This window comes from Acinonyx jubatus, chromosome A3 (assembly GCF_027475565.1).
Source record: "Acinonyx jubatus isolate Ajub_Pintada_27869175 chromosome A3, VMU_Ajub_asm_v1.0, whole genome shotgun sequence".
NCBI classification, from domain to species: domain Eukaryota; kingdom Metazoa; phylum Chordata; class Mammalia; order Carnivora; family Felidae; genus Acinonyx; species Acinonyx jubatus.
Genome location: NC_069388.1, coordinates 42,503,747 through 42,526,438, shown reverse-complemented (window position 1 = coordinate 42,526,438; position 22,692 = coordinate 42,503,747). Strand labels below are relative to the sequence as shown.

Sequence of the window (22,692 nt, the reverse complement as noted above, 5' to 3'; positions counted from 1 at the left end):
ACACTGTCAGGCTTTATACTTTTCAACACTATTTGATTTTTTTCTCAAATATATTTTTAAAAATTTAAAGCTCACTAAAATTTTTTAGATTAAAAAAACCCCAGACCAATATGTGATTGTAAGGAGTTTTCTTTAAGTGGGAGAATGGCATCAGGTTAGGCCACGAAAAAGAATCCTTATCTCCTAAAGATAGTACTGAGATGTTTAAGAATGAGATGTTGATGATGGGATTTGCTTCTAAATAATCCAAGGCGTGGAATGGGTGGAGGGTTGGGGGAAAGCACCCAGTGGCCAAATTAAACTGAGATGGCCAGCAATGAACTGCTGAAGTGAAGAGAAAGGTACATAGGGACTCATTACACCACTCTCTTCATATTGGTGGGTGTTTACAAATTTCCACATAAAAAGCTGTAAAAACAAAATGAGATTGAAAATAGAGAAGCTTGGGGCACCTGGGTGACCCAGTCAATTAAGCATCTGACTCTGATAGTGCAAGGCCCGCTTTAGATGCTCTGTCCAGCCCTTCTTCTCTGCCCCTCCTCCTTGAACGTGTGCGCGCTCTCTCTCTCTCTCTCTTTTCAACATAAATAAACATTTTTGGGCCACCTGGATGGCTCAGTCAGTGGAGCATCGACTTTGGCTCAGGTCATGATCTCAAGGCTCCTGGGTTCAAGCCCCGCGTTGGGCTCTGTGCTGACAGCTCAGAGCCTAGAGCCTGCTTCGGATTCTGTGTCTCCCTCTCTCTCTCTGCCCACCCCCCACTCGCACCCTGTCTCTCTCTCTCTCAAAAATAAATATTAAAAAAAAGTTTTTTAAATAAACATTAAAAGAAAAAAGAAAATAGAGAACCTTGCAGCTACCAAAGGACATTCCCAGAACTGGTAACTTGATTAGGAAATGCTAAAATATTTTTTGTATGGTATTTATTTACAGCATACACAAAATGTGTCGTAATAATACACCTGCCAAGCAGAGTAGCTCCAGAGAGGCAGCTGGCCTATGCCTTACAAGCAGGAGGTCTTATAAACTCATGCTTGCTTGGCTCTGGCCTGGCCAGCACGTGCTATAGTGTTCTCACAAGAGTACCTTTTACTTTCAGGGTAGAGGCAGACAGCTTCTCTCCTTCAGGCTTCATTGTTGGTGGCTTGTTGTGAACGAGCTTCCACCATCCTGGTTCTCCGAACTCTTGAGCCCCTGAACGGAAGAACATGGGGCTTCCCACACTGAGGCAACCCGCTACTGTGCTCCACCAGGTCGAAGTCTTCTTCCTGGAGAGTCCAAGAATTTAAAAATTATTGGCTTTTCAATTTTGGCATTATGTGGAAAATACACTCTCAGATACTCTAGGACTCCAAGCCTGTGTTATGCTATGGAACCTCCAATCTTTGAAGGAACAGAGCATAAGAGTCAAGGGAGACTGGAGCCTGTCTGGCTTTAAATCCTGGCTCTACCACCTTCCGGCTGCCTCTTTTTTAAAATTAGGATAACAACTTAACTCACAAGGTTCCTATGGGGATTAAACAAAATAATTCAAACAAAGCTCATAAAACACTTATCACATGGGTGCCTGGGGGCTCAGTTGGTTAAGTGTCAGACTCTTGATTTCAGCTCAGGTCATGATCTCAGGGTTTGTGAGATCAAGCCCCATGTCGGGCTCTGCACTGACAGTGCAGAGAGGAGAGAAGAGGGGGAGAGAGAGAGAGGTAATATCTCAAGCAGGTTCCACACTCAGCTCAGAGCCCAACGTGGGGCTCGGTCCCATGACGCTGGGATCATGACCTGAGCCGAAACCAAGAGTCAGATGCTCAACCGAATGAGCCACCCAGGTGCCCCAAATGAAGTTGCTTTTATATGTGAATTAAAACCAACTCTCAAGAAAGCAAGAGAATCATTGGCCCTGGTAAACAGTTCATTTTACCCCAGAAGTCAGATGCACCTCTCAGTCTGCTCCTATTTGCCTGTACAAATAGTAAAGTGAAATAAAACTATACAGTGTGTTTCATAAATAGAGTTGAACTTTGGGGGAATAACCAACTTTGGAAAAAAAAAAAAAAGTATATAATAAAAAGCCTTCACACCAACACAGAGTCCAAGGCAGGGCTTGAACTCACAGCCCCAAGATCAAGACCTGAGTTATCAAGAGTTGGATGCTTAACCAATTGAGCCACCCAGGTGCTCTTGAAAGTTTTTAATGATACGTAAAATGCTAACTATTCAGATTCCTGTTGAAAATTCTTTTAAAGGCAACTGTTCTAAAAAACAAGTACCAGAAATCCTATAACACAGTCTTTCGTAAGAAGGCCAGTCTTAACAGTTGGAAAATATTGCTCAAGAGGCAAAAAGAAAAAAGCATTCTTAGGGACAAAGATCTGCTAGAAAACAAAGAAAAAAAAACCCACAAATATAAACTTTAATAGGCATAAGCATTTTCTGAGATGGGGACAAAGACACCTCAGTTTCCTCCCCAGTGTTTTGGTCCCAGAGCACCTCTCCCACATTTGTATCTTTTTCTAAACTACCCAAGCCTCCCTCCTCTTGCCCAAAGGATATGGGAGGGGAGGGGTTCCACTTGCTTTCATACACCAGCTGATGGTGCCTCCCCAGGTCCTCAGGCTCTGCCCACTTTTCTTTTTTAAAAAAAAATTTTTAAATGTTTATTTACATTTGAGAAAGAGAGCTTGAGCAGGGGAGGGGCAGAGACAGAGACAGAATCTGAAGCAGGCTGAATCTGTAAGCTGTCAGCACAGAGCCCAACATGGGGCTCAAACCCTCGAGTAGTGACATTGTGACCTGAGGCAAAGTCAGCCACTCAAACAACTGAGCTACTCAGGTGCCCCTCTTCCATCTTTCTTCTTTCTGTTGTTCAGACCCAGAAACTCCCACTGTCCTACTCTCAGGCTCACTTACTCTTTCTTCTGCCCACTCAAAGCTGCTTCTCAATCCTCCAGGGAATTTTTCATTTCAGCTACTGTATTTTTCAGCTGCAGAATTTCTTTTTAGGTTTTTTATCTCTTTGCTGACACGTCTATTTTGTTTATACAACATTCTCTTGACTTTCTCCACATCAGTTCTTAGGACATCTTTAAGACAGTTGTAAAGTCTGTCTTATAGATCCGCCAGTAGGTCTTTTTCAGGGACAGTTTCTGTTGTTTTATTGTTTTTTCCTTTGAATGGGCCATATTTTCCTGTTTCTTTGTATTCCTTGTAATTTTTTGTTGAAATTGGATATTTGAATTTAATAATGTAGTAACTCTGGAAATCAGATTCTCTTCCTCCTCTGAGATTTTGTGTCTGTTGTTGTTGTTGTTGTTGTTGTTGTCGTTTTTATTGTTGTAGGGTGTCTGTGTATCAAAGATCAACCTGAGGTATAAACTTAAGGTCTTCCCGGGTCATTTCTGAGACTGTGCCTTTCCCTGGGCATGCATGGTGACTTCCTAATTTCCTCTGTATATGTGGTTACTTTTGATTGTCTTATCTTTAAAGTCTGGCTCCACAAAGGGGACAAAGAGAAAAATAAAATGGTGGGGGGGGGGGGGAGTGCCAGCCCTTTAAATCTCCTTCAAGTCATTTCAACCAGAGGGAGAAGGGTTTGCAACCATTCAGGGGAGGTGCAACCCACCTCCTCATCTGCATTTCTGTGATGAGAAGCAGCAATCAGCAATCAGAGCACAGATTCCTGACATTTGGAGGACAGGGTCCTTTTTGTCTACCCTGGCTCCCACAAGCTGCGTGTGAGCTGCTTGGGGAACAAGTGCGTTGCTGCCTGACACAGGGTTGAAGGGTGTGGAATGGGTAAATGTTACTAACAGCTGAATTTGACCAAATTCAACTGCAATTTACCTTCCAAGTCTCCTCTTGGAAGTTACAAGCCTTCAATATAGATCCAGAGATCCAAAATAGTTACATCAGACAGATTCTGCCATTTCAACTGTTTGTTGTCTAGGTGGGAACAGACTTCTGGTGCTTCCTACTCTGCCATCCCCCTGGAATCTTTGTCATACCGTTTAAAAAATTTTAGGAGCGCCTGGGTGGCTCAGTTGGTTTAGTGTCCGACTTCAGCTCAAGTCTCGATCTCGTGGCTTGTGAGTTCGAGCCCCACGTTGGCCTCTGTGCTGACAGCTCCAAGCCTGGAGCCTGCTTCAGATTCTGTGTCTCCCTCTCTCTCTGCCCCTTCCTCCCCCTCAAAAATATATAAACATTTTTAAAAAAAGAAGCTTGGGGGGCGCCTGGGTGGCTCAGTCGGTTAAGCGGCCGACTTCGGCTCGGGTCATGATCTCGCGGTCCGTGAGTTCGAGCCCCGCGTCGGGCTCTGTGCTGACAGCTCAGAGCCTGGAGCCTGTTTCGGATTCTGTGTCTCCCTCTCTCTGACCCTCACCCGTTCATGCTTTGTCTCTCTCTGTCTCAAAAAAAAAAAAAAAAAAAAAAAAACGTTAAAAAAAAAAAAAGAAGCTGGGGATAGAACAATAGGAGGAAAATAAGTCAAAATCACTGCCTTCACTGAGTTGATTCCTGATAAAGGAGATACACAATAAGAAACAAAAAAGTATAGAATCAAGAAGTGCTAAGAGGGCTCCTGGGTGGCTCAGTTGGTTGGGCGTCTGACTTCAGCTCAGGTCATGATCTCACAGCCTGTGAGTTTGAGTCCCGCATCGGGCTCTGTGCTGACAGCTCAGAGCCTGGAGCCTGCTTCAGATGCTGTGTCTCCCTCTCTCTCTGCCCCTCCCCTGCTCATGCTTGGTCTCTCTCCCTCTCAAAAAATAAACATTAAAAAATAATAAAATAAAAAATTTTAAATACTATGAATGTGCTTTATCATATTTCATCATATGTAAGACCCACTGACTTTAAGATATACCATTTTATGTACAACAAAAGAAGAAAACTAGCCATCAGTTATGACACACTATCCCTTATAAGATGTATCCAGATGTCAGAAATGTGAAATTTTTAAAAAAAATTTTTTAAAGAGATGCAAAAATTTTAAAACATGTGCATCTTGGGGAGCCTGGGTGGCTCAGTTGGTTAGGCGTTCAATTCTTGGTTTTGGCTCAGGTCATGATCTCACGGTTTCATGGGTTTGAGCTCTGCGTCACTGATAGTGCAGAGCCTGCTTGGGATTCTCTGTCTCCTTCTCCCTCTGCCCCTCTCCCATTTGCACTGTCTCTGTCTCTCTCAAAATAAATAAATAAACTTAAAAAAAAAGTGTGCATCTTAGAAATCAATGAAATACAGTAATAGAAAAAAGTATTCAAAGTATTCTTCATTATTCAAAGTTATACCTCCTATAGGTATACTCCATACCTGAAATTAATATAACACTGTATGTTAACTACACTGGAATGAAAAAATATTAAATTAAAGGGGCATCTGGGTGGCTCAGTCGGTTAAGCATCCGACTTCAGCTCAGGTCATGATCTCACACTCCGTGAGTTCAAGCCCTGCGTGCTGACAGCTCAGAGCCTGGAGCCTGCTTCTGGTTCTGTGTCTTGCTCTCTCTCTGCCCCTCCCCTGCTCATGCCCTGTCTCTCTCTGTCTCAAAAATAAATTTAAAAAAATTTAAAAAAAATTTTTTTAAATATTGAATTAAAAACAAATTTTTAATGTATATTATATTTGAGAGAGAGACAGTGTGTGAGCAGGGGAGGGGCACAGAGAGATGGAGACAGAATCTGAAGCAGGCTCCAGGCTCTGGGCTGACAGCACATAGCCCAACGCAGGACTCACAAGCAGTGAGATCATGATCTGAGCTGAAGTCGGACACTTAACCAACCGAGCCACCTAGACAATCTGGAATTAAAAAAAAAAATTAATAAAAAAATTTTTTTAATCCTGGAAAAATTCAAGGTCAGGATTATAAAAGCAGATTAAATGATCACACATACAAAGGCAATTAAACTGCAGCAATTAATTAAAGCTTTTAAATACTTTTTTTTAAACATGTTTATTCATTTTTTGAGAGAGAGAGAGACAGAGTGTGAGTGAGGGAGGGGCAGAGAGAGAAGGCGACTCGGGCGACACAGAATCTGAAGCAGGCTCCAGGCTCCGAGATGTCAGCACAGAGCCTGACGTGGGGCTTAAACTCACAAACTGCAAGATCATGCCCTGAGTGGAAGTCGGATGCTCCACCAAATGAGCCACCCAGGCACCCCGGCTTTTGAATACTTTTACACTTATTTCCATAATAGATAACATAAAGCCATTTAAGTAAGCCTTTACATATTTAAACTTTAAGAAAACATTAAAGACACGAATGAAAAACCTGTAAACATCTAAAAGAAAATGTATTCAAATCCCGCACTTCATTACACAGCACACTATTCTCTTAGGTCATTTGGCAAATGAGAAATGCTTATCTTGTTAGGAATTTAAAGAATGTTCTATGGATAACAGAATTAAAATCTTCAATAGCTATGAAAAAAGTCTAACTGTACATGTTCTCTGCAGGCCTCTTCCCTGGGGCATAGTGATTCTGTGGATGTTCACACACAGAGCCGTCTGAGCACGTGCTGACTGCCTTGGGCAAGGGGTTTCGGTGGCTTTTCCAATCACCGATGCTTATAGCAGAGTTCCAAAAGCAAAGGACAACGTTGACGTAGGGAACTAATCAACAAGGAATCACAGAGTAATTTTTAATGATCTCTCATTCCTTCTGGTTAGATCAAGAAGAAAGTTGGTTGCTTTAAGTTCTAACTTAAAGCACACACTGCTTCCCTTTCTGATCAAGAAAGAGGGCTTTGATTGCCTTTATGGGCCATGAGATCCAGCTATAATTCAATAACATTGTGTTATTTTTAGCACACCTATTTTTATAGTTTCATTCTATGTATGGCAAATGATACGAATTTTCCACTTATCATGGTGGTGTGAAGTTTCTTTTCAAAATGAATGTATTTACAAAAAGGGGGGGGGGCTTGATTCAAATAAGTAAATGGTAATTCTAGTGATTCACTAACATGGCCAAAAACCACTAGTTTAATGGTTAAACCACACAGAAACTGGAGAGTAATTAATGCCTTTCAGTAAAGGATTAAAAAGGAAAAAAAAAGCCTTGGCTGATTCCTCTCCAAACATACTCTACAAATGAACAAATGAAACAACTGAACAACTTATGTTAAAATATAGCAAAATCCTTAAAAACAGGCAATTTAAATCCAATTTTTTCTAGAAGACAATCCACTAAGCAGAATGGCACTGAGAGATCAGGAAAACATTCCAAGATCTAATTTTATCAGTTTTTTTCCCTTTCTTGTGCTTTATAAATGGGGTATATTAAGTTCCATAAATAGTGCTAAATCATTAAACTAAGACAACGGATTCCCTTTCTTTAAGAAAAGAACCAGTTATACTGTCAATTCTTTTCTTAGTACTACTAAATAACTCAAGAACAAAAATAACTCCTTTTGTAAAAATGTACTGAATCTCTTCTATTTTCTCCTCACAGCGAGCCTTCAGAAAGCTGCCTCTCCTTTCGACTGCCCTCCCTGAGCTCCGAGTGATGCTGGCAGAGCTCTGTCTTCTCGGCGCCCGAGGAAACAGAGGCCGCAGTGCATTCAGAGAAAGGACAGGTACAAACTTCCTGTTCTGACCTGATGTGATCAGAGCCTGTATCACGTCTACCCTGACCCAATTAAGCAAGACATATGAGCCTCACACAGGACTTAAGATGGCAACTAACAATCAGAATCGCATACAATTTGCAAATGCAGTTGGAAACTCACTAATCCCTAACGGCAATAAAAATCTTGTTGATCTGCATGGATCTTTAGTTAAAGCATGTGGTTTTAAGATCTGTGCCCTGGCATATCTGAGTGTGATGAGCCAAAGCAGCCACCAATGAGGCGTGCTCAGCAGTAAAATCAATGCGTTATCATGTAGAGGAATGAATGAACAAGCCATATGCGTATTAACGTGCCTAGACTTTGCTAAGCACTATAATACCAAAACGTATCACCAGTATTTACTTTCCAGTTCATAAAAACAAATACTGATAAGGGTCTATTAATGAAAAGCAATTTAAAGAGGTGAAGTCAGCCATTGCCATTATCTTCCTTCCTCTGACCTTCTATCAGACACTGATTTTAAAAGGACAAAATGATCCTATATCCTCAAATTAGTTATTCATCCAACTATTAAACAGCCTCATGGAATTAAGCTCTCTATTTTTTTAACATTCCAAGAATCGCTTCAAATCTCTTCATGCTCAGTAGAAACCAAGAGTGTCCTCTAAAGTAGGACTAGAAAAGTCCGGAAACCTACATTTTTTAATAGTATATACTTCCGGGGTGCCTGGGTGGCTCAGTCGGTTAAGCATCCGACTCTTGATTTTGGCTCAGGTCATGATCTCATGGTTCGCGAGATCTAGTCCCACACTGGTCTCTGTGCTGGCAGCACGGAGCCTACTTAGGATTCTCTGTCTCTGCCCCTCCTGCTTGCGCTCGCTCTCAAAACAAATAAACATTAAAAAAAAATCCAAAAAACAGTACACACTTCCACTTTGGTTTTCCACAAACATGTGTTTTAACTTAAAAAAGTAACATTTTCTGAATTAAAAAATTCTTTGTAATTGCCACAGGTACTCTAATTCCTAAAGGGCTGCATTAGGCTATCTCAAATCTCATGTACTTTGTTCTTCACCTCTTTGTGCAAGTATAAGATTTCCAAAAATCACGTTACCTATTCCCCAGTAAAAAGGTCCAATGTTTCTCAATAAAAGCACAGATATCTTCTTTCCATCGGAAATAACCTTGCCGTCCACTTCCTTCCAGAGACAAGTTATACATTGCCAGCATGACGACCTGGAACACAAACGCAACAAGGGCTGGGAGGCAAGCACGATTAGGGATGTTAACCTTCAGGGGGAAAAAGTTTGTTTTCTATTCTGAGTAGGAATGGTGGGGAACAGAGGGGGAAAGGGTGATATCTTGGAATACTCTCAGTATAGAATTTTATTTTCTGTTTTGCTTCCATTAGATGAATATCACTAATCCACTTAAGTATCTGCCGTTGTTCCTTACACATTGCACATGCAGGGCTAATGTGTGGCTGAACTGATTATGATAAACAACGACTGTCCTATGCAAGCAACCTGTCCCGCTGCCCCCCCCCCCCACCCCGCTCCGTGTCCTTCCATCTTATACAACACGACACTAGATATAGTGACAACTACTGGCTGTCAGGCATCCAGGTATCTGCTGCAGCCCACGTTTTCTGAATGATGGTGCTAACCTTTATTTTGAAAGTCACCCCTGCCTATCTATATACTTTCCTAAACTCTTTAGAGAGCAAAAACAGAGACTCTCAGAATTTCAAAGCTGAAAATAATGTTGGTCACCATCTACTCGGTGTTTAGCCATTTTTAGCTGCGGAAACCTTTCTTCTGATGAAATTAGCATTACTCTCAGAGCTCCAAGTGGAAACTCCTCATCTGGTCCAGCCTTGCTCGTCTACAGGTGATTAATTCATAGCCCGGAATTGGGAAGTGTTTTCCAGAAATATAAGTAACATGTGCTCACTGTAAAAGACTTCCATAATAGAAAAGCAAAGAAGGAAGTAAAAATCACTCTAGATCTGCCATCAAGAAACAATCACTTTTAACATGTTCAATGACTATCCTTTGAGGCATTTCTACTTGCATCTATATACATGCAATTTTGTCATGATGTAATTTCATATAAATGAACAAAACAATACAAGCTATTTGAAACTACATTTTCAACCTAATGAAAATAATGATTGATTTGGGGCCACTGAAATTGAAAAAGGGACAGAGAATCTATGTAAGGAATCTAACTTAATTATTCTTTCCAGAAGGAACATCCTGAAAGTGTAAGGAGGCTAGTAAACTGCAGTTCAGGCTCCCCAACCTCCGTGCTCACAGCGAGAGACTCTCAATGGTCCAAGGGAAAACCTCCAACTCAAAGGGCCCAGTAATACCGACACTTCCACTAACCAAGCTCCCCACTCCTTACACTTGTGAAACCTGCAGAAACCCCACCAAACAATTAATCCCATCGACGGATTTGTCAAGTCCTTCCACTCACTGTTGCAACAGGTCTACATCAACTAACCAACAGCTTCCTTAAAAACTTATTGTCCATGAGGACTTACTATTCAACGGATATGGAGTTTCAGTTTGGGAAGATAAATATGTTTGGAGATGGACAGTGATGATGGTTGCAAAACAATGTGAATGTACCGAATGCCGCTGAATTATATGCTTAAAGGTGGTTAAAATAGTAAACTTTCATGTTATGTATATTTTACCTCAATTTTAAAAGCTATTGTTCAAGAAATACTTTAAGGAAAGTCTGAAATCAGCTTCTTTTGCCTACTCCCAGACCCCTCAAGTACTTCAGACACACGTATTCACTGTTAATCTCGGCAGTAGAGACACTGTCTGCTACTTTATTTCTGGTACTTTTTTTGTATGTCTGAATTATTTCACCACTTTAAAAAGCTAAAATTCACACATTTACTTGAAAATAACTTTTTCTGTAACACTTAATATTTATTAAGCAAACTGCAAAATCTATGAAGGACATGGTTTTCCCCCTCCCCTGGAATCTGGAATCTTAAAAAAAAATGAATCCCAGTTCAGTTTTTCACTCTCACAAGAGCTTATCAGTGACAGAGCATCCCCAGGGCCCAGCTCAGGGCTGGCTCAGCCACAGTAGGCACTTCACAAGTACCCGCTGAAAAACACCTAGAAAAATAATGAGCACAGATCACGGTACGTGCTACACCTGCCATGTAAGAATAAGCATCCAGGATGAGAATATAACCACTATCCTATCCTTCCCAAACACATGATGGTTTCTCCCGCATTTCAAACTGCTGTTCGCAAGTCACTACGAGAAGAGAACACAAAAAAGAGCATGGAAGAAAGGTCAGGAGACCAGACCCTCTGTACTGTTGGTATTTTGTGGTGAAACAGGCATTTCTACTTATTACTTTGGTAAATCAACAAATATAAAGTTTAACATTTAAAAAGACAGAAACCCCACATTCCAATATAGTATTTGGTGACATCAATAGAATCTATAAAACACCATCTGATTTAGCTCTTTCTTGAGATGCTGGAGTTTTTATTTTTAATTTTTTTTAATTCTTTTCATTTTATTTATTTGAGAGAGAGGGAGAGAGCAGGTACAAGTGAGGAAAGGGGGGAGAGGGAGAGGGAGAGAGACAGAAAGAGAGAGAAAGAGAGAGAGAGAGAGAGAGAGAGAGAGAGAAATCTTAAGCAGGCTCTGCATTCAGTGAGGAGCCTGACGCAGTGCTCAATCCCATGACCCTGGGATCAAGACCTGAGCCAAAATCAAGAGTCAGACACTCAACCGACTGAGCCACCCAGGCACCCTGAAGCTGGGTTTCTTAGAGGCAACTAGAAATACTGGTCAGTAGTTTACCAAGAACCAGACGTGTCTGATCTATCACTTCATCGTACCAAGGTATTATCTACCATCAATCCATCTTCTGGAAGTGAAAACATAATTTTCAAGTGATGTCAGCCTAATTAAATGTGCAAACTGAGCCAATATTGTATCTTCTGAGCAATATAATGAAAAGCCAGTTGTTCTCTTCAAAAGAACCTCGCAAAAACTCATATTCTTGCCAATAAATTACGTATATTTGCTCTTCTTCCACTTTACAGCTTTTTGAGACGCTTACAGATCAAATGCAAATCTGCTGATGGGTGTACACATGAGAATAATCTATTATATTAATCTGACCTTGCCTAGACACAATATCCCAGGTACACGTTGAGAAAAACATCCCAATTACAATATGCATAAGACTATATCCTCAGTACAAACGTCCCTTCATTTTCTACTTGCATACTCTCGGCCAAGTCAAAAAAGGCTCCCTAAATTCACCACTGACAGATTTCATTAGCACATCTCCTAGTAAAGCACTGATAATTAATAGTCCAAGCTGCTAAAGCAACTGCAGTTTATAAAGAATACCTTAGTGGCTCAGATCATTTCATCCAAACTCTTTCTCATTTACCCTGTTTATTTCTTTCATAGCAAAAAAGTGCTATGGGTAATTAACTTGTTTATTTGTCTGCTTATTGTCTAAAATGTCTAAAATGTCAGCTGCCTAGCTGTCTTCCTCATCACAGCAGTCTCCAGGCCTAGAATGACACCTGGTTCATCATGGGCACTCAATATTTGTTAAATGAATAAACATAAAAACTCAAAGTAACGTGTAATTCGTTCATTTTTAGAATTCAGACTATGGCCATTGGTACCTTGCAATAGACCTAGTTAGTAACATAAAAACAAACCAAAAAAATTAAGACAAGCTGGCGATCAGTAAAAAGCTATTGTTCAGGCTGCAGTTGGCTTGGAGGAGGGGGCTGGTACTAGAGACGGCTAAAAGGTGGAGGTAGCTATTCATCCCCCCAACAATATTCAAACATATCCGTGTTCAAACGCAGAAAAGCCAGATTACGTTGGCTTCTGCAATGAGCCACGTTATACTTTCCCAAACTATTTCCAACGTGGTCACCTTTACATTGTGCTAAAAACGGCTGCCAGAAAAATATGAACCTCATTGGGAATTCAATTAAAATCAGAGTCTGGCATCATATCCATGTGAAATTGTGTGTGTGAGGTTTTCGAGAATCTCAAACCTAATTCGCCACATTAGCAGGGAGTATTTTCACAAAGAACTCCTTTCTCCCTATATTTATCATTTTCATTGTGAAGTAAGGAGCGATCCTCAAAACAGCTCAAAAGCCTATGTGTAAGCTCCCTGTTCTCTGAATATTCATTCCAATGAATTCCTTGGGGGATTGACCCTGCAAATTCTAGGGGAAGAGCTTTTTACTCACTTGCTGCCATGTCAGTTTCAGCCTTTCATACTGCTCCTTGCCATCTTCTGAGCAATCGGAACAAGTGAATCTAAAAAAATTATCACCCTTAAGGTAACTGAGCTGTTCCCTCAGCTGACCTAGGAGAAAAACAAAAAAGCACATCATAGGTTTGTCTAGAGCAGCATTTATTGTGTATCAACCAGAGTTTCCACGCTTCCCATGTGTTCTTCTTCCTTTTCAGCTAACCCATGATAGCAGGACGGGAATAAGGAAAACAGAAGAAAAGCACAGAAGAAAAGCGTATGCCTATTAAGTGTATGCTTCCTAGCTTTTAGGAGAAAGATGCTGGAAAATCATGTTTTCATTGCTCTCACTGGATTTTCCAACTGTTAACATTCCTGACTCCTATGGGTCTCCACACACTCTTTCAAGAATTATCTGAGTTCCCACTGCATGCCAGGCACTGGCCTAGGAACCGGAACACAGCGCCCAAGATAGTCTGCTCTCGGCATTTTATAAGTTCTGAGGGTGACATACAAGGAAATAGGTAATCATAATAGCACAACGGTTCTCCATCCTCACTGTACATCGGAATCACCCATGGAGTGGTTTTGTTTTTTTAGAAGATGCCTGGGCCTACTCACACAGAACGAATCAATCTCTAAAAGGGGGGGTCTGGGTCTCTCCATTTTCTAATGTTCCCCAGGTGATGCCAATGCTCTGGGAGACAGGACAACCACTGGAATGGAACGTGGTGTGTGCCACAGGGCAATGCGAGGGTACATAAAAGGGAGGCCCAACCCATACAAGGAAGATGGGAGAGCTAGAAAAAGTGGCATTGACAGGGGACCTGAAGGATGACTAGAATTGGCCAGGGGAAGAGGGGTGCCTATGTGAATGGCGGGAGCCCATGGAGGTTACAGAGACACATATTCCAGAGAGGAAATTAAAATGTGCAGAGACCTTGGTATAGGAATTTTTTTGTGGAGCATTAAAAGCTCACCCTAACTGCAAAGTTCTGGTTGTGTGGGGACAGGACACTGAGGAGAGACGCTGAGGAAGTTAGCAGGGACCCTATCGTGATGGACAGTTTAAAATGTATCCTTAGAGGACAAGGTGGAACGCCAGAGATTTCTCAGGCAGGGCCCTAAATCACTAAGCAGAAAGAGCTCAGAAGCAAACTCTAGCTAATGCATAGAAAGTTCTAGATTGTTTCCTATGAAACTGTTACTATTAATTTATTAATAGTAACTGTTAATCTGAATAGTTAAATCCATCTTAAAAACACTTCCACATACCAGAAACTGACCCGTTTCAGCTGAAATTTCTCTGACCTAGTTACAAGGTATTACACAAAGAATTCCTCTGGTACCGATGTCTTTCCTAGTCTCTGCCGAATGGGAAAATCCCATTTTGGTAAGACTCGTGATGGCTGCCAAAGCATGCTCCTTGACAGCCAGGACACTGGCAGATGAAAAATTAGCTGAAAGAGTGGGGTATCGGGGCAGCATGTGTATATATATCTGTCGCCAGCAGATCTAGGAGGCTAGCAAGCAGAAAACAAGAATGGTCCCAGAAAAAAAGCATAAAATATTTTTAATCTGCTAATTCTGACTTACTTCAGCATACAACAGCAGTTTTCCACGGAAGTTAAACATTAATAGAGTAACTTGAACTTTCATTTTATACTGGGCCTAGTATTGGGCCCTAACTCCACGTGATCTTGTTAAACAATGTGGCTAATTCTTTAAATAACACAGGATTTCCAACTTTCTTTTATTGGGTTGCCGTCCAAAATGTTAACTTAACAATGTGAGAGGTTGACAGTAATTTTTATTAGCACAAATGTGTCTACGTTTTATATAAATCTCTCATTAACCAACTAAACTAATCATAAATATAATAATTATCTTTTTATTTAGGTCCATTGTACATTCATGTTTCGTTCACAGGTGAGAAAAACAAACCTTCACATTGGAACTGACAAATCAAAGGAATTGAGAAGCTCCTTACTGGCTGGTATCCATTTTTGGCACTTGTCACAGAAGTAGGACAGCTGCTCCTCCATCCAGGACACATCTCCTTCGTCACTGTTGAGGGAATCCCCACTCTGATCATGAGATAAGTCCACTGATGCCTGGTCCTCCGATTCAACGATCAGGAGAGTCTCCCCCTCTACCTCTCCCTCCTCCAGCCCTTCTGAGGTAGATGTTCTAGTGGCTTCATCATCATGCCGGCTTATCAAACTACTCAGGTGGATGTTACTATCCATCCCTTCCTCTCCCAGGCTCTCAAGTGCTTTTCACGAACAATCCTAAGCTCTGGACACCAGGCTTCAAGGGGCTTCTACCAGGATCACACAGACAGACAGAAACTCTTCACGAGAGTGTCTGCCCGCTTCTTTACTCAGATAGAAGGGACTTTTAAGCAATCATTTAGAATATGTGATCCACTGTCCTTGTCTTTGGTCAAGTTTGAAAGGACAGTGACCAAAAAAAGGGTTAACACCTCACAAAGCTATTCTCCATCCACACTCACACACCCACACTCAACACTGTCCCATCAATATTTGGCATCCATTTCAAGTCATGTTTTTTGAGATCCTTTTGCCAATAACATCTTCTCTCTTTCTGCTTCAAGTTGCTCAGTCAAAATAATCTGTTCTCCCAAGAGACGAATGTTTTCTTTTTTCCGATTCTGCCTCTCAATGTCTCTGATCACTCCATCGTGAAGCCTCTAAAAACGCAAGAAACAGATTTCAGTAACACCCAAACAGGTGGTTCCCTTCCTTGTGCCATTCAATCTGAGTAACAGTACTACCAAAATACACTGAAAACTTTGAGACTCCAAATACCTAATTACTATTTCAACTTTCTGCATAAATGTAAAATGTAACAAGCTATCAGATTAATTTGGTTGTGTGCTCCACCAGTGTTATTACTTAACATGACTTAACCATATTTTAAGAAATTCCTGAACATTCAGTATAGAAGCTTCATGGGAAATTAAAAAAAGAAAAGAAAAAAAAAACTGTTCCTGAGGTGAATTTTAAAAGTTTAATTGATATACAATGCTTTAAAAGATCTGGTGAGAATTACTACAGTAACTTTACAAACTACTTTCCTATTAGCAATGATCCTAGCTGAATAATAAATATCAAAGAAAAAAAAGATTCCTGAAATTTAAACAAACTATCAGGATGCAAGAAAATAAAGATCTTAGCTTCTTCTAGTGCATAAGAAGAAGTAAAAATTGTACAGAATTACTAATCAATTACATGACTGAGAGACGGGAAAAATACAATGCTACTACCGGAGGAAAAAAGAAAGGTGGTAGTTACTTTGAGAAGCACTAAAGACAGGTCGAAAATTTCAGAACATGGACTTGGCACCTAAGATGAGACTTTTTAAAGCCTAAGTCCAGTCATTACTAATAACTGCCATTTTCTAGTTTTTAGGTCCCCAAATACTAATTTTTTTTTAACGGCAACCTTGTGAGGTAGAATTAATGGGGGTGGGGCCCAGGGCCTGGGGTTTTTTTGTTTGTTGGTAATCATTAGGTCTATTTTATTTTACTTCTATCATCATTATTATTTTTAAGCGGGCACTATGCCCAGCACAGAGCCCAACAATGCACTTAAACTCACAACCCTGAGATCAAGAGTCAGATGCTCAACCGACTGAGCTACTGAGGTGTCCCTATTATGCCTATATAAAGAAACTCGCCAAGTACCTACTTGCCAGATCTCCTCCAGGCCTAGAGTTTCACTCACTATTATGGGGGGAACTGGGAAGTTTAAGAGTCCTAGAACAGATAACACAATTGAAAACCATCTTTTTTGGACCTTGCTCCTTAGCCAGATCTCCAGAGACATTTGGCTCCTCCCTCCCCAGTCCTTTGGGTCCTGTACTTCCTGTACCATGACACACCCATGCACACACCCCACCCCACCCCCAAAGCCCACACCATCCACTGGAATCATTCTTTCCATACCTGCCTCTGGGATCTTCCATACCTGATCTTCCTTCCTCAGACTTCAGCAAATGGCTTAGGAACTTGCTTTCCTGCCATCATTGTAGTGCTACCTTCCTTCAAGTTGCAGTGTATGCCAACTGCCTTCGACTTGCACTTAGCTACCTTACTAATCACCTCTCTTACTAACCACCAAGACCTCTTCACCATTACTCATGTAGTACAACTCGTTTTGCTGGGTTCCTGTGAGGATTAATGTCAGTGCCTGACATGTGGTAAACAGTCAAGAAATGCTAGAAAACAACAGTCATTATTTTATTTCTTGCTTCCTTGAACCTTCCAACATACCCAATGTGTCAATCATTTGTCTTCTTCCTAGTGTAAAAAAAAAAGTCCACTGAATGACTGGATGCAAAATAAACACAGGTTATTCCGGTCAATCTTTTCTTCATCTAATTTCCAAATACCTAAATCTTTGTTTTTCTACCCTCTAGTACAGAGATACTCAACCCCAGCTGCATGTTAGAATCCCCTGGGTGGCTTTTAACACATACGTGATCAAGATTCCCCATATCCAAGAGATTCTGATTTAAGAGGTCTGGAGTAGGTGACATTGTAAAAACGAGAGATGCTGAGTTAGTTCAGAACCAAGCTCTCATCCATCCCTACCCCATAGTCTGAAAATCTCTGCCTCCACTGACCTCAGAACTACATCTGACCATCCTCTACTCCACCTCAAATTTCTTTTGATCACCCTCTTTTCCTTTCTCTTCTCAGAAGAGAAACTTGCCTGCCTCTATTCCAAAAGCTCCGCCCTCAGAACCCATACTTTGTTCCCCAATCTCTAACCTCTTCCATGTCCTCATTACTCATCCCAATAGCCCCTCCTCCAAATTCTTATACCATCACACCTTCCCGATTTCCAGACTGTGAACAAGGACAAGACCTCTTCTGCTTCATCTCTGTGTACCAAGCACACTGCACAGCCCAGTACGACAAAAGGCCATTTACTATTGATTCATCCAGTTCATTACTTCCACCCTTGGCAAAATTAAGCCCAACCCTAACGCACGCACGGACCTAGTTGCCTGTTCTCAACTTTCAGCACCGGTGTGAAGCAGTTACAAACTCAGGAACGCCCGTCCTTCCTATCTTTTGTTTCCCAAAGCGCCTAGTGTGGTGCCTGGCGCACACAGACCAATCACTAAACATTTGCCAACTAGAGTAAAAACAATATGAACTGACACACATGGAACGGGCGGTCGGTCAACCGATCAGTAAGTTACAGATATTTCTAGAAATACAGGTACAGAAAAAAGAAAAATTGGAGGCTGGTATCTCTAATTCCCAGAATCTTGTTTCCACAGCATACTGTTTCTTAAAAGAAACAAACAAACAAACAAACAAAAAGCATCCACTAAATTACCTTGGCTAAAGGCAGAGAAAGTGGATTCGGGGCAGCCTCCTTAATCCTAGGATAAAATCTCATTAACACTGGAAATGAGATACATTAGGGTTGAGCCTCAACCTTGGGCCTGGGGTTGGGGAGAGGCCGACAACTTGCTGAGTGCACCCCCACGAAAACCCTTTCCCGCCTCTACTTTGCAGCGGCCCAAGCGACACGCTGAAAAGTCCGTGTCACTGTAGGCTGGAGGTGACCTGGGAACCGGGCCGCCCACCACCCTGCAGGCCTGCCTTAGCTGGAGCCAGGAGGCTGCGGCGCGGAGGGCAGGGGCTCCCCCGCGCCGGCAGGACGGGGTCGCCGGGGCCTCCCGGTGCACGCGGCCGCGGGGGCTGCGGCGCCCGGGCCGGGTGGACGGCGTGGGAGCCGCAGTCGCGTGACCGGGGTGATCGAGGAATGGGTGGGAGGCAGGATCGCGCCGCCGCGGAGCCGACGAAAGAGGGAGAGACGAGGAGCAACGGAGAAACACGCGGAGAGAGGCCACTGGGCCTTAGGTCGCCCTCGCGGGCCCCGGAAGAGGAGGTCACGTGACACCGACCTGCCGGTCCTGCCGCTGCTTCAGATGCACGCCGGCCACGGTGGCCGCCGTCAGCACCACCGACAGGCCCAGCACCACCTTCGAGCTCCTCGACATCCCCGCGCCGGCCGCCGCGGCCTCCGCCTACCTGCCCCGGGCCCCAGGGCCGCAACCGAACGCGACTCGGAGGCTGCGGGTCAGGCTCGACCGCTCGAGCGCAGAGCCCCTGCAGCCGCTGCACCGCCCGCCGCGCCAGGCGCTAGCAATCGAGAGCCGAGCGCGGAGCGGCGTCCCTGCACTGCTGAAGTGTGGCTGCGGTTGCCTCTTCTTCCCGACCCCGCACACAAACATAATCTGTCCCCTCTGAGCGTTCTGCTGACCCGGGTCCTTTGCTCAATACCAGCCTTACTAATCGCAGCCTCTTTGGCCCTTTGCGCGGTAGATGCCACCAGAAGATGGAGTTTTTGCTTGTAGATCCATAATTAAATGTTGTAGACACGGTCACCTGTTTTCATCTAAATACTGTGGGCTGGCTGGTCAGGCTCTGATTTTTCTTAAAACCGAAAAGCCTTCTGGCTAAAGGGCATGCTAACTGGGTAGCGATGCCTCTTCGTTGCCTCTTGGTAAGAAAAGCGCTGGTCAACTTGCTTCCCGTGTAATTACTAAGAGATCGCCTTTATACCTTTGGAACCTCAGTTCCTGCACCAATAAGACAGGATTCCTGATTCCCACATTACTAGGGAAATGAATGAATGAATGAATGAATGAATGAATGAATGTAAGGCATTATGCAAGGCATCATTTTCACTTTTCCTTGTGGTAGAAAGAAATTTGGCTTTCCAGAAAGTGTAAAGTATCTAATAGAATAGGCAATGGAAAGGTATTCCCATTAAGTCATGCTTTCCCACTGGAATTCACAGAGAGCAAGCTTCTTCCTGTGGAAACAACTATGGCCGGTACTGATTAGGACCAGGTCTTGGTTAGCACCACCAAGGGCTTCTCCAATATTCATTTCTGTAGTGCTTTGCTATTCCAGTTTGTTACTTAGTGTAAATGGCATGAGATGATTATTGCTTGTAAGAAATGTAATAAAAAAAATTGAATACTTTTTTCAAACCACATTTTGTCCATGGCATTTTTCTCAGCCAGAGGAGGATATATCACTGAATTGGGAAACTGAGTTCCTCCCCTAATAGACTGTGGAGTTAGAAGCACTTCAATTCAAGGTGTATTTGTATTCTTTTGTAATAGAAAAGAAAAAACAGTATTAGACTGCTTTTTTACTTCATGACCTGAGCTGAAGTCGCACGCTTAATTGACTGAGCCACCCAGGTGATTCGGAAAAGAACAAACAATATTAGACTGCTTTTTTACTTGTGGTGGACTCCAGATATTTTTCTCTGTAAGTCAGTGAGCCTTCAGCAAAGCTACATGTCCTTAGAATTTGTCAGAGTTAGATGGCCTTTCACTATTGTAACCAATTTTCAACTTGTCTTCTTGAAATATACTTTTGTTCCCCTTTCAAAACATCCTTTATGTGTTAACGGTGTCAAATTTAAAAGTGGATTATCTGTTTAAATATTTATGACCCCCAGCAGGGTGTTTTGTGTGATTATTGTCACATAAATGACTGGGATAGGAGGGAATGAGTATAGACTCCTCTAGCCAATAATCACGATACAAAAGACAAGGGATGCCTATGTGGCTCAGTCTGTTGAGCGAGCATTCAACTCTTGATTTCGGCTCAGGTCATGATCTCACGTGAGATGGAGCCCTGCATCGGGCTCTGCGCTGACAGGGTGGAACCTGCTTGGGATTCTCTCTCTCCCTCTTTCTCCCCTCCCCCACTTTCTCAAAAATAAATAAATAAACATTACTTAAAAAAAGACAGGGAGACAGTTGACAAGTAGCAATTGCTATGGTTCGCATGTTTGTGTCCCCCCTAACACTCTTATGTTGAAATCCTAACCCCCTGGTGGGGTGGTATAGGAGATGGGGCCTTTGGGAGGTAGTTAGGTTTAGATAGGCTCATTAGGGTCAAGCCCCCAGGCTGGATTAGTGTCCTCTTAAGAACAAGAGACTACAGCTCACTCTCCACCATGTCAGGACACAGCAAGAAGACCGCTATCTGCAAACCAGGAAGAGCGCCCTCACTAGAACCCAACCAGGCTGGTACCCTAATCTCAGACTTCCCAGCCTCCAGAACTGACAGACACATATCCGCCATTTAAGCCATGCAGTCTATGATATTTTTGTTCTAGCAGCCCAAGGTAAGACAGCAAGGAACTGTTCCCCAAAGTGAAGTATGAGTGTGCATTTACTGCTGCAGAGTCAGTACCACCTAATACAGAAGATTGAAGACCCACTTCTCTGGGTCAGAAAGTTCCAGCAACTTTCCTCCAGGAACTAGGTGCCGATTGGTTTTGAATTCCTTACTCCCTTTTTCTCAATGGTAAATCATTACTTATGCCAGCTTAATGGAAGAGTCCTGCTTAACCACTGGAGACTCTGAGTAAGAGGGGCTCCTTTAATAATCACAGAGGTAAGTCGAGGCAGAGCTCTTACTACAAGGTGGAAGGCTTAAAATTAATATTGGCAAACACTTAGCACATTAATGTGCTTCCCTTTTCTCCACATCCTTGCCAACAGTTGTTACTTCTTGTCTTTTTGATGACAGACATTCTAACAGGTGTGAGGTGGTACCTCTTTGTGGTTGTAATTTGTGTTTTCACAAATTTACTTCACTGATGATCAGTGGCGTCGAGCACCTTTTCGTATACCCGTTGACCATTTCAGTTACCAGACAAATGAGTTCCGGGGGTGTAAAGTACAGTGTGGTGACGCTAGTTAATAATACTGTGTTGTACACTTGAAATTCACTAAGGGAGTAGATCTTCAGTGTTCTCACCACACACCAAAAAGGTAACTATGTGAAGTGATGGATGTGTTAATTAGCTAGATTGTAGTAATGATCTCACAGTGTATAGGTATATCAAATCATCACATTGTACACCTTAAATAGAAACTATTACTATTGTTATTGTTATTATGAGAGAGAAAGAACACGTGCACGCTTGAGGGAGACAGAGGCAGAGGGAGAGAGTCTTAAGCAGGTTCCACACCCAGCAAGGAGCCTTGGGGCTTGACCTCACAACTGTGAGGTCATGAGCTGAGCCCAAATCAAGAGTCCGACGCTTAACCAACTGAGCCAACCAGGCACCCTTAGAAACAATTTTTATTAGTAAATTATGCCTCCATAAAGTTAGGAAAAAAAGAAATTATAGGAAAAAATTTCAAAGCACCAAGAAGAAAAAATAAATTATACACACACATATACACATGCTCAAGGAAAAGAAAAGAAGTAGTGATACATACTACAACGTGGACGAAACCTGAAACCTTACAAACATTATGCTAAGTAAAGAAGCTAGTCACAAAAGACCAGGTATTGTATGATTCCATTTATACAAAGTGTCCAGAATAGGCCAATCCATAGAGGCAGAAAGTAGATTACTGTTTGCCAAGGGCTCGGGGGTTTGGGAGATGGGGAGTGACTGCTAATGAGTTTCTTTTGGGGGATAACGAAAATGTTCTAGAATTAGATCATGGTGACGGGTGTACAATTCTGACTCTACTAAAACCCACTGAAGTGGGCTCTTTAAAAGGGTAAATTTTATGGTATATTAATTATTTCAATAAAGCTGTAAAAGAAAGTGGGGGGAAAAAAGCTATTTATATCTATCAATCCATTTCATCTTCACAATGACCCAACAAAATAGGTGCTGTCCATGTCCCCATTTTACAGGTGAGGAAAGTGAGGCACAGTGTTAGATAACTTACCCACAGCCAGAAAGTTACAGAGCAACCTAATTGGTTTTTAGTTTTCTATTCAAAGACATAAAAGATTAAATTTGCCTGGTTTAA

General features: G+C 42.2%; 2 protein-coding genes across 2 annotated transcripts in view; both read right to left on the bottom strand.

The window, feature by feature from the left end:
• Positions 1–15,090, bottom strand: part of KAT14 (lysine acetyltransferase 14) — a 37,433-nt gene extending 22,343 nt beyond the window's left edge. Inside the window, exons 1-4 of the mRNA XM_015063239.3 lie at positions 14,831–15,090; positions 12,836–12,954; positions 8,674–8,795; positions 1,087–1,268 (exon numbers count right to left, since the gene is read on the bottom strand). Of these exons, the coding sequence (XP_014918725.2) occupies positions 1,087–1,268; positions 8,674–8,795; positions 12,836–12,954; positions 14,831–15,089 (682 nt within the window). The 5' untranslated portion in view covers position 15,090. The remainder of the gene's footprint in view (positions 1–1,086; positions 1,269–8,673; positions 8,796–12,835; positions 12,955–14,830) is intronic.
• A 308-nt stretch (positions 15,091–15,398) lies between these two features.
• Positions 15,399–18,989, bottom strand: LOC106967049 (protein PET117 homolog, mitochondrial). Its single transcript, XM_027069513.2, has 2 exons — positions 18,790–18,989; positions 15,399–15,553 (listed from the first exon to the last, which is right to left on the bottom strand). Exons 1-2 carry the CDS (start codon positions 18,883–18,885, stop codon positions 15,404–15,406), a joined length of 246 nt encoding a protein of 81 aa, XP_026925314.1. The 5' UTR covers positions 18,886–18,989; the 3' UTR covers positions 15,399–15,403.
• Positions 18,990–22,692: the final 3,703 nt, after the last annotated feature.